Source organism: Mirounga angustirostris, unplaced genomic scaffold (genome assembly GCF_029215605.1).
Source record: "Mirounga angustirostris isolate CCGP_5_RB_7025 unplaced genomic scaffold, mMirAng1.0.hap1 SCAF_13, whole genome shotgun sequence".
Taxonomy (NCBI): domain Eukaryota; kingdom Metazoa; phylum Chordata; class Mammalia; order Carnivora; family Phocidae; genus Mirounga; species Mirounga angustirostris.
The window spans coordinates 71938262-71950775 of record NW_026991721.1 but is presented as its reverse complement, the minus strand read 5'-3'; the positions used below and the strand labels follow the sequence as shown (position 1 = coordinate 71950775).

At 36.7% G+C, this 12514-nt stretch overlaps 1 protein-coding gene across 6 annotated transcripts in view; it reads right to left on the bottom strand.

The window, feature by feature from the left end:
• The window catches only part of CEP295 (centrosomal protein 295), a 53920-nt gene that overhangs the window by 30649 nt on the left and 10757 nt on the right, over positions 1-12514 (bottom strand). For 5 of the 6 annotated variants that reach the window (XM_045894615.3, XM_045894617.3, XM_045894618.3 and 2 more), the window contains exons 4-7: positions 11339-11463; positions 10533-10626; positions 8200-8295; positions 2157-2297 (exon numbers count right to left, since the gene is read on the bottom strand). In XM_045894615.3, coding sequence (XP_045750571.2) covers positions 2157-2297; positions 8200-8295; positions 10533-10626; positions 11339-11463 — 456 coding nt within the window. Of the gene's footprint in view, positions 1-2156; positions 2298-8199; positions 8296-10532; positions 10627-11338; positions 11464-12514 lie in introns of those variants that run through there. The other variant, XM_045894621.3, reaches the window with a different exon arrangement.

Below are 12514 nucleotides of genomic sequence, written 5' to 3'. Positions count from 1 at the left end.
ATGAGGAACAAGGCCTGGAGTTTTCTCCCTGCCCCTTCCCTCTTTCTGCCACAAAAAGACATAACTGTTCATTCAAAGACATTTACTGAAAGCCAGGTACCACGTGAGATGCTAGGAACACAATCTCACTCCTAGCCTAGAGATCAACATGCAGGTAATTAGTATTATGTTAGCATTACGGAAGGATAGGTCAGCCACAAAGTTTCCAAATTGTCTGCTGGCTACAGATCTCCTTTCTCAGGATGGCTGTGAAGTGACAGTCTCTATGAGCTGCCGTGGCTCCTGCAGTGTACTTTGTTCCAGTTCTCCCTGCAGCCAGCAGGATGTACGTTAACAGTCCCGGGCAAGGACCACGATCCAGAGTGACTGGCTTAACAGATATTTCTTGTTACTGCACACGCTCACAAATCTCCATGATGAAAGGGGTTCTGAATGTACTTCTTTAACCTTAAAAGGTCTGGCTAATATGAAAGTTTAAGTACAGTGTTTTAGTGAGGTTATCTAACTACATTTTGGTGGTGAAGGATAGTGAGGAAGGATAAGGGAAGACCTCTCATCCCCTTAGTTGAGGATTTAGCCAGATATAAGTGGGTGAAGGAGAAGGAGTACAAGTAAGAAATAGTAGCTGGAGCACAGAGGTATGGAGATGAAGGTACCGGGCATTTGGGGAGAATACATTGCTCTAGGGTATGGGTAGAAAGGGTATGCACAAGGAGAAAAGATAGTATTGGAGAAGCAGGTAGAGGCCAAATACTAGTTACAACAGACTCTAGCAGGAAACAAGATCCCAAGGCACAATGGGGTCTGCAGCAAAAAGGCTCCCCCGGGGAAAAGGAAATCCTCTACCAGTGGTGAGATTGCACGTTTTGATGACCATTCTCACGTAAGAGACACTAAGTCAAAAGGCAGAGAGCCCGTGTAATAGTGTTTGCCAAATGATAATATAAACACTACTTATTCTTATATGAAGTTTTATAAATTCATTTCTTTTATATTAAGATTCAAACGATTTCACTAAATTAACTTCAACATTATCTGAATATATGATTTCTGGCTCACTGAAAGTATGGCATATTATTCTATTTGAATTATTTTATAATAACAACTACCATCACCACTGACATTTGCTGTGAGCCTGTAAGTTCCAGGCACAATTCTAAGGGCTTTACTAAACTCATTTAATCCTCACAAAACAGACAATAAAACAGAATTCAGAGATGCTAGGTAACTTGCTGAGGTCAACCAGCTAAGCAGTGAAGAAGGGAGAAAATTCCAGGCAGACTGTGGAGTCCACCTTCTTAACCACTAAACACACTGATTTATGGAAGAATGCGTTCAGTTTATAATTGCTTTTCACACTTTTTTCTATCAGTTTAAATCTTAAATGATAATTACTGGTAATAATTCAGACAATCAGTTATTTTAATCATAATTTACTCCCAGTTTATAAAATCTAAAAATTTAAGGAAGGTCATTTATAAATCAGTTAAAATTATACCAACGAACTTTAAGACCTTTAATTCCCACAGAAATTAAAAACTCACTCTGCACATTGAGTGTTTGAAACATCCAGATGGATTAGTCAAATACAGAAGAAATGGTCTGACTTCAAAAATGAATCATTTTTATGCTATGTTTCAGGATAAACACTCACTGAATAAGCATGACAGAAGCTAAAATTATAAAGCCAATTTTCATAATACGTATCGTATGGCTCTATGACACAATTTTTCAAAGCTCCCTGATAGCCAGGATCATGACTCTACCTTTGAATCAATACTCTACAAAGCCAACAAGTGCTTTGCAAAGTAAATATTTAATAAACAGAATCCTAAAATTTGCAGAGTACAAATGCAATTCATTAAATAAGAAAAGTGATTAATTTCTTTTCAGGCCATTTCTGGCTGATGAAAATACTAAACTTTTAATAAATTCATCATTACAAAAACTTTTAGACAGCAATATACCATGAGAATTGCTGCACCCAACCTGAATTTCAAACAGGAGGTAAAAGTCGGGAAACTTGAAATGATGTGAATCAAAGACTGTTATTTTCCCATTCTTCATACCTCTGTACTTGGAAACCATTTATACTAATCAGTTAGTCCTAGTCTTTCAGTCCGTCTACCAGCAGCGGTCCCAGCCAGAATTCTTACTTGAGCCAAATGGATCTTTTTCATTGCTTGGAAACCCCGTACATGAGCCTTTTCACACTGTTCCATTCTCTCCTGTGCTGCTTGTTTTTGTCGTTCTTCCAATCTTTTAGCTTCTTCTTCAGCAGCCAAATGAGGATCTGGCTAGCAATTAATAACATTTTAGACAATTTTAGAAATTGTGAAATAAAGTGATAACTAAAAAACAACCTTAAAATCATGTTTTCCTACTTATATAAAATTAAATAAGAAGAGTTGTATTTTTAAATGCCCACAATTACCAAGCACATGTATATATGAAAAATATCAAATTGTTAGTGAAAGTTTAGCAAGTTGGTTCATTTTAAACCAGATCACACTATTCTTACCCACACATTTCCCCATCGTTGTTTTGTTAAGAAATTCCAGTAAAACAACAGTGTTGTAAGCACTCACAAAGCCAGTAGTTAAGAAGCCACAGACAGCAAAGGTCATTTAGGGAAGCACTGAGATTTGTCTTTGGTTTTCAGTCAACATCTGCTGCTTGACTTCAACCTCAGGAAGGCCAAATCACTGAACTACTTTAATATAATTTCTGACTTCCTAAAACTTGTACATAATCAATGATTATGTGATTGTTCAGTCAGCTATCATCTCACCAAGCTAACAATAGCAAGTAAGTGGGGGAAGGGCACATTACCTGGATTTACTATTACGCCTGAATGTTCACTTTTAAATATGGGTAAGCATTCCAAATGTAACTTTAAGTAAACATCGCCTTATGTTATTTCATATGTCAAAATTCTTAGGTGAAATAATGATGATTATGAAAGCTACCATAGTTGACCCTTAACAGATTTAAACTGTGCAAGTCCACTTAAACATGGGTTTATTCCAGTAAACATATCGGAAAATATTTTGGAGATTTGCAAGTATCTGAAAAAACTAGCAGATGAATCATGTAGCCTGGAAATACTGAAAAATTAAGAAAAGTTAGATATGCCATGAATGCATAAAATATATGTAAGGTATTAGTCTATTTTATCATTTACTGCCATAAATACATAAAAATCTCTTATATAAAGTTAAAATTTATCAAAACTTACACAAGCACTTACAGACCAAACATGGTAGGCATTCACAGTCGAGAGAAATAAACATAAAGATTCAGTATTTAAGTCATAACTGCATAAAATTAACTGTAGTACAGGATCTGTAATTTTTAGCCACATCCTGTTGCTATCGCAGTGAGCTCAAGTGTTATATCTGCTTAAAGCACTGTGTGACACTAATCATTTCTGTGTGAACAATTCAACTCTCCAGTAAATTGTATATGGTGGCAAAAAGTGATTGTCGGGGCGCCTGGGTGGCTCAGTCGTTAAGCGTCTGCCTTCGGTTCAGGTCATGATCCCAGGGTCCTGGGATCGAGCCCCGCATCAGGCTCCCTGCTCCGCGGGAAGCCTGCTTCTCCCTCTCCCACCACCCCCGCTTGTGTTCCCTCTTTGGCTGTCTTTCTCTCTGTCAAATAAATAAAACCTTTAAAAAAAAAAAAAGTGATTGTCTCGTGGTTCTTGTGTATTTTTCATTGTGTTTATGAGAGTAATACCATAAACTCTGAATCATGGGGCCCATACAAAGTACCACTAGTGATACTGGAAGTGCTCCCAAGAAGCAGAGACAAGTCATGACATTACAAGAAAAAGTTGCACTGCTTGATATACACTGTGGGTTGTGGTCTGCAGCTGCAGTTGCCTGCCATGAATCCAGTCTGAGGAAATTGTAAAAAAAGAAAAGGGAATTTATAAAGCTATCGCTGCAGCTACAACAGCAGGCATGAAAACTTTGCACTTTCTGCAAAATAACTTTTATCTCATATTGAAAATGCAGCTTTTCTGTAGGTGCAGAATTGCTACAAGAAAAGACATAACCTATAAACTCTAATATGATTCAAGAAAAAGGAAGTTTTTTTTTTTTTTAAGGATTTTATTTACTTATTAATGAGAGACAGAGAGAGGAAGAGGGAGAAGCAGGCTTCCCGCGCAGGAAGGAGCCCGATGCGGGGCTCGATCCCAGGACCCTGGGATCATGACCTGAGCCGAAGGCAGACGCCTAACCATCTGAGACACCCAGGCACCCAAGAAAAAGGAAGTCTTAAAGCAAAAGGAAGGTGAACGATCTAAAGCTGGAGAATTTAAAGCAAGCAAAGGACGCTTTGATAATTTTAGAGATTTGGCTTAAAAATATCAAGATAACAGAAGCAGCAGCAGTTTCCGGGGTGTAATTAAGAAAATCAATGAAGAGAAAGGATATCTGCCTGAACAGGTTTTTAATGCAGAGGGAAATACCCTACTGGGAAAGGGGACAAAATACCGCAAAGGGCACTTATTAGCATGGAAAAGAGGTGAGCACCAGGGATTTAAGGCAAGGAGGGATAGGTTAACTCTACTGTTTTGTGCAAATGTACACAAGTTTATGATCAGGACTGACCTTATCTATAAAGCTGTAACCCTTGAGCCTTCAGAAGGGAAAAGATTAACCCCAGCTGCCAGTCCTTTGGTTGTCCAAGAAGGCCTGGACAAGTAGAACCCTTTCTCTTGATTGGTTCTATAGATGATTTGTTGCTGATGTCAGATAGTACCTTATGACCCCTGATCTGGAGGCTAAATTAGAGACATTGGGTTTCGGAGCAAGCAGACCACGTCAACACTTTCAATATTATATCCGTTTTGAGCCAATAAATATTTATACAAATCTACATAAAACCAGGCAGAACAACAAAAGCTAGATTAAATCAATACTGTAGTCTCCAAAACATTTATTTAGGGAATTAAAATGCATAAAATTAAATGAAATAACTTTTAGGAACAATATTTCATTGCACTTAGGCCATGATATATTTTTTTTAATTTTATTTATTTATTTGAGAGAGAGAATGAGAGAGAGAGAGAGAGAGAGAGAGCATGAGAAGGGGGAGGGTCAGAGGGAGAAGCAGACTCCCTGCTGAGCGGGGAGCCCGATGCGGGACTCAATCCCGGGACTCCAGGATCATGACCCGAGCCGAAGGCAGTGGCTTAACCAACTGAGCCACACAGGCGCCCTAGGCCATGATATTTTTAAGAAAAAAATTGTTTGGAAATTCGTCATATCATTTAAGGGTGAATTAATAGCAGAATGTCAATTTTGCTAAACCAAAATTTTAAGGGAAGGAAAGACTTTAAAATATACAACACTCACAATAAACATACTCAGTCCAAACACAATGAGGTATATAAAGGATATGAAGAAAATAAGGGTTAGAGTCACTGCCCTAACCTCAAAACAAGATTTTACAAGAATTTTTAGGAAAACAATCCCTTATAGATTTGTGTTAGTGACACTAAAAATTTATACAAAAATCTGGTCGAAATAATTGTTAGATTACATTTTTAGTAGTTAAATTCAGAAGGTACAGGAATATTGCAAAACCTGTGAATCCCAAGCAAAAATTTTTAGAAAACGTTTCTAAAAACTTTTCCATGAATTATACTCTGCAGTGCACGAAACAGTAAGCTATTATTAAATATGCTATTTCTGCATTTCGTACATCAAACATTTGGACAGAAATCTTTTTAAGTATGACAGCAGAGTTTCTGCTTTACTTGTCTATTTTGCTGGGTCTCACAACAAACAGTACAGTGGACTGGATTAGAAAAATACTCCTAGGGGCACCTGGGTAGCTCAGTCGGTTAAGCATCTGCCTTCAGCTCAGGCCATGATCCCAGGGTCCTGGGATCAAGCCCTGCATCAGGCTCCTTGCTCAGCGGGAAGCCTGCTTCTCCTCCCTCTCTCTGCCTGCTGTTCCCTGTGCCTGTGTGCCCACGTGTTCTCTCTCTCTGTGTCAAATAAATAAATAAGATCTTTAAAAAAAAAAAAAAAAGGAAAAATACTTTTAGGACAAAAAAAAATCCATTTTAAACAAATGCTATGCAACTATCGTTGACAAAGGAACAAACACAATGAAGGCCATGAATAACTTAGAAATTGCAAGCATGTTCTATTAGTTGTGTGCACAGAAAGTAAGCGTGGCTGAACATAATTCAGAGAAGAACTGGCTCTAAATGGGGATATAGTAGACTGACCAATTATTCTTCAGCCAAATACAAATTTTATGACATGTAAGAGATTTTAGAACTACTTTATCAGGATTCAAGCAAAATATGATAGCACTCGTACATGTTAAAAAGGCTGACTGAACACATGAAAATAATTTATTTGCAGAAAGCTGCTAAAAAAATCACCATAGGGGCACGTGGGTGGCTCAGTTGTTAAGCATCTACCTTCGGCTCAGGTCATGATCCCAGGGTCCTGGGATCGAGCCCCGCATCGGGCTTCTGCTCAGCAGGAAGCCTGCTTCTCCCTCTCCCACTCCCCCTGCTTGTGGTTCCCTCTCTCACTGTCTCTCTCTGTCAAATAAATAAATAAGGGGCGCCTGGGTGGCTCAGTCGTTAAGCGTCTGCCTTTGGCTCAGGTCATGATTCCAGGTCCTGGGATCGAGCCCCGCATCGGGCTCCCTGCTCGGCGGGAAGCCTGCTTCTCCCTCTCCCACTCCCCCTGCTTGTATTCCCTCTCTCGCTGTGTCTCTGTCAAATAAATAAATAAAATCTTTATTTATAAATAAATAAATAAATAAATAAATAAATAAAATCTTTAAAAAAATAAAAAAAAGAAATCACCAACCACGTATGCCGAGAGAGCAAGTATTTTTTGCATGATTCCTGCTGTAAAGATCCTATCATTCTACTCCAGAAAAGATGCTAAATTATTGTGCATGTGATATAAGCTTAGATGCAGATGAAAAGTCTGAAGTAATTTTATTATCTGGAAAACCAAACACATTGCTCCACAAGGTTTAAAAGAGACAGATTTTTCTCAAGTGATGGTATAAAGTAGCAAATAAAGAAAATATCAGAATGCTTCAGTTTGTGGGACTGTTTTAATAAAACTGCATTATACTACTGATCCAATCTTCAAGCCAGAAACTGAAGAGGAGAGAGGTCTTTTAGTTACAATCAAAGAGAAAAGTTTAATAACTTACTGTAAGACTATCAGTGGTACCCTATACTATAGCTAGGTAAACACACATTTTTCTTCATCAATATTACTTGAGAGAGAACTATTTAGTACTGCAAAATGTAATGTAGTAACCACAAAAACAAGTTAGCTACAGACTGAAGTTATTGTCTTTTGTTATAGTAATATTCAAGTTGTAATAATAATTTATGATTTTAAACAAATCAAGATTTATTCTTATTTCTTGGAAGTTAATTCTACAATGAGAATACTCATCTTAGGTCTTGATGAATAGCGATTTTAACAACTGCCATTAAGCAGGTAACCAAAATGTGTATTTGCTGTGATCTAAACTCCACAGGAAAGCTATATTGAGAAAGTCAGTTTTCCCAGGAGCCAAATATATCCAACATGAAAAGAAATTAAAATCCAGTTATAAAGAAATAGCAATTTCAATAATAAGGATTATCATTTATCACTCTTGAGAGTGGCAATAATTTCTAAACCATAATCATCCATACAAGGGAATGGAGAAAGGTATGATAAGATGGTCATTCTCATAAGTTGCCGATACTTTTTACAAAGCAATTTAATGATCCATATCCAATTTAATGACTGTATCAAATGTTAAATAGTTTGGAACCAGTAATTTCTCTTCTAGGAGTCTACTCTAAACATACCTCAGAGTTGTAGACAAAAATGTGCAAGATTATGTTTGCATTATTTACAGAAATAAAAAGAAATGAACAAAAGAATAGTTAAATCTATGATGAGCTATTAAATGTCTATAAAAAATTATGTTTTGAAAAGTGTGCATATGTTTATATATAAAGGCTACAATGAATTCATTAATGTATTAATCACATTACTTTTAGGTGATGGAATTGTAGTTGTTTTTCCTATAGTTTATGATTATGTGTATAGTTCCAAATTTTTCATAGAGAATATGTACAGATATAACTCACTTCAATGAATAGAGAAACAAAGTGCAGATTATGAACAACAGTAAGTCAATCACCTGCTTTGTGTCCATCTCTCTATTCACAAAAGTGCAAAGATGATGATAAGTGGATCTACCGGTTTTCACATTAGAAGTTCTCTTTAGTTCAATGTTCTGAAAAAGGAACACAGACAATGGAGTATTAGGTTAACAGTATTTTCAATTAAAGCTGGACCCCCCCCCAAAAAAACTGGACCCAATAAAAAAAGTAATTTTGTTTTTAATCAGTTATCCTTATTCATTTTTCTCTACATGGGCTGTATTTCCATTACCTGGAATGTAGGTTTAAAAGCTAGAGTATACTTAGGCAAGAATACTACCTCGGGGATGCTGTATAGTTTACTACACCACAGCAGGAGGCACAGAGTGGCAAGCTGCTCTCCTATTATGGATTCTAAGTTTGATCACTTGGTTATGCTAGTGCATGCCAAGTGATGAGAAAGTTGTCTTTTCTTTTTTCAAACAGAAGTAGGACAATGAATAAACGTAGAAGGATGATAGATACCTATCTGGTGCCAAAGTATCACCTCCCAGATTACTAGGTAATTGAAAAGAGAAAAATAGACCTTTATGATAGAGATCTCTTGTAGTCACCACCATAACCAAATGAGACAAATACAGAATATGAGAAACTAGTCTCTTCAAAAAGTCTGAAATAAAAAAGTAGACCCAGGTTGCGTGAGATAATTCCGAGAGAGTAAGACAAATCAAGCAGAAGCAACGGGTGAAGCCCGACTGGATCCCGGTTTAAAAAAGAAGTTGTAAAATAAAACAATTTAGGGACAACTGGAGAATCTTGATTACGGACTGTGTATTAAGTGGTATTAAGAAATCAATGTTAATTTCCTTAATGTGATACTGTGGCTGCATAAGACAAGGTCCTTAATTCTTATAAGGAGCGTAATGAAGTATTCAGGATGAAATGTCATCTCCACAACTTACATTCAAATGTATGCATTTGTACATACAACTATTTGAAATCTATACACATGTATAGATATAAACAACTATTCACTATTTTCCTTTTAACTTCTCTGTATTTTGAAAAAAAATTTTTTTTTAAGATTTTATTTATTTATTTGAGAGAGAGAGAATGAGAGACAGAGAGCACGAGAGGGAGGAAGGTCAGAGGGAGAAGCAGACTCCCTGCCGAGCAGGGAGTCCGATGCGGGACTCGATCCTGGGACTCCAGGATCATGACCTGAGCCGAAGGCAGTCGCTTAACCAACTGAGCCCCCTAGGCGCCCCTGTATTTTGAAAATTTTTGTAATAAAAAGTTGGGGAAAAAAGTACAGCTACACATTTGCACATCATTCATATTTGCACTTACACATGTTTTATTTGCTTTATGTAAATATGTGACCTTGGCTTGGTAGGAACATTACGAATCACAATAAAGGTAATCAAAATGCTTCATGGATAAAATACTGCTTGCCTTTTAACACCATACTGAGGGAGTGACTGAAATCTGACTCTCCCATTTGAATCTTGGATCAAATGGCGTGCAGATGGCTCCATATAAAAGCAGGAAGGCTGACAAAATGAAAGGCTTAAGAGGGTAATATCTGGTACTTATGCTGATCTTACATACATAAAATATACTTCTATATACAATGAAATCAGATATCCCTATATTTATGGGGGGTTTTTTACTTCTATTTTTTAGATAAAAATAACTATGTAATCGTGAGAATCATCCAAAGAGCCATTTCAATAACTACAACAAGCTATTATAAAACAAAAGAACCAATACCTTTTTAAAATTAATTTCCACTTTACTTAATGTCTTTTCAAAAACAAGCTCCAGATCACAAAAGCACACATATTAGTCCCATAGAGAAATAGACTTCACTCATCCACTTTATGTAATCTTGTGTAAATTTATCCAAACCTAACTTCTTTACCTGTAAAGTAATAACTATTTACAATACCCAAATCTTGAATGTGAAAAAGTTGATAGGGCAAATAATCTGTTTTTTCCCACTATAATTAAAGGACATAAAAAAAAAAAAGACCAAACCACTTACAGTTTTTTAAAAATCAAAAACATGGTTTTTGAAACAACTAAAATAAATTAAGACAATTGGTAAAAACTGAATACAGACTGAATATTAGATATCAGGAATAGGAGTACTGTGCTTTTAAAAAAAGTAATTATATATCAGAGTTACATACTAAAGAATGGGTAAAATGATATCTAGGATTATTTTTAAATACCCCAGACATACTCATGTGTTACCTGTAAGCTTAAAAATTGAGTTTAAACAAATGAAATTTTGACCTGCATTGAATTCTAGTAGTAAAGAAGAAGTATGATAACCTAGTTCTTCTCAACACTCAAAGTAACTCACCTCAAAAAGAGTTGGAGGTGGTGGTGGCAGACTTGTAATTTTGGCCGATCTCTCTTTTTCCACAAGCAGTGCCTCCTTTCGAGCTGTTATACGCCTTGAAAAACAAGAGATGTCCTAAATTAATCTCTCAGGTAATGTTAGAACACAACCCTCATGGTCTAAAATATAAAAGCCACAGGATCTCAAGAAATCCTCCAATCTGATCCCACAGGCTCAATATGCTGTTTAATAAACAATCTATACACACTGGACACGTAAGAAAATGCGTACCAAGAGGTGTATCTTTGACATAAAGCCCTATGGTGAAACTGACCCAACAAACATCTAATATTTCTTCATTTACAATAGTGTAGATTAAAAACCAGAAATGTTGATAAAGATGGGGGTCACTGTATAAAATGAGCACTGTTGACTAGTAACAGGCTCCATCATCTTTACAACATGCAAAAATGATTTGCCACAAGTCTAAACCTCTTTTCATGTTAATTGCACTGATATTTCTTTCTTTTTTTTTTTTTTTACATCAGAGGCAGATTCTGGGGGACATGTATTTTGAACTAGCCATACATTTCTCCAGAAACTAAGTAATTGTCAAACTCATATGAGAAGAGAAAGTTCACGTGTTACTTTGTGCACCGAGGTAAACTGCACCTCCACTGAATTATTTTTAAACCAAGTTTAACACACCAGTGGATACACCATATGACTTATATTTAATATCTGCTTAAACAGTACCCAATGTACTCTCTACTTCTAGCCATATCACGTTTCAGTGGAAAATGTGGTAAATTTGATTATTACTTTACCAGGTTTTTTGTTTCACTAGTTCTTCTTTTTTATTTTTCTGTAATTTCAGAGCTTCTTTATGCCTCATTTCTGCTTTTCTTCTTCTTTCTGCTGCCCGCCGTGCCAGAGCATTTAAATCAGGTTCCTAAAAATATATATTATTTAAAATGTTATGTTAAACAAGATTAAAATGCCAACCATATAAGTAATATGGATGGTTCTCCAGTCAGGGCAAAATCATGAAGGTATTCAAATGACTGAAGTTTGGGAAACGGTGCACTAAAGCAAAAAGTTAATGGTGGCATAAATAAAACTATAAATATCAGATGTCACAACCTAAGGCTATTACTAAAAACACAGATTAGATTAAACCCAGGGAGCAAGAACATATTTCATTGTCACATGCTTTAAAGATATTTATTTTCCTCACTAATTGTTTGATACCAAAGACCTGCCTTCTCTGGAACTCGGTTATTTATTTTGTGTGACTATCTCTGGGACCAGAATCTAGTGTTTCCCAACCATAACTCACAACAAACAAAACATGGTCAGAGAACAGTGTTAAAGTTCTACTTTGCCTTTTTGAAAGTCATCAAAGAATTTTTACTACTTGTGAATGAAATATAAGTGTATACACAACATTCAACTACACATGTCTTAGAGGTATGAAGAATCATAATAAAATGGGAAATCTGAATTCACCCCAATGAATCTGTCCAAAATGCTTGAAATAATCAACAACTGATTCAGAAGGTTACTTTATTTACCCAGACAGTTAAGGACTACAAGAGAATAATTCCAATGTAAACACCATATGAAGACAGATTTTACTTGATGTGACTCTTACTAGGAAATGCATCTAGCAGCATTACTGAAATACATTAATATACAAAAAAGTTGAGGCAGGTCTGCCAGGGCAGCCCCAACACGGAGCACCCCGGGAAGCCCAGCCTGCTCCAGTTTAGTCATCTTGCCAGTACAGCCCCAGCAGAGAGCACCTGAGACCCCTGGTCCATGCCCAAGCCCACTCTAGTTGTCCCATCAGGCTGGTCCCTCAGTGCAGCACAGCTGGCCCACAACTGTAGCAGCTCCAGTTGGCTAGCCAAAGCTACCAGGCACACTCAGTCTACACTGGGGACATTCCTACATAAGGCCACTCCCTCAAGACCAGGAGAAGGAGCTGTTTCACCTAATTC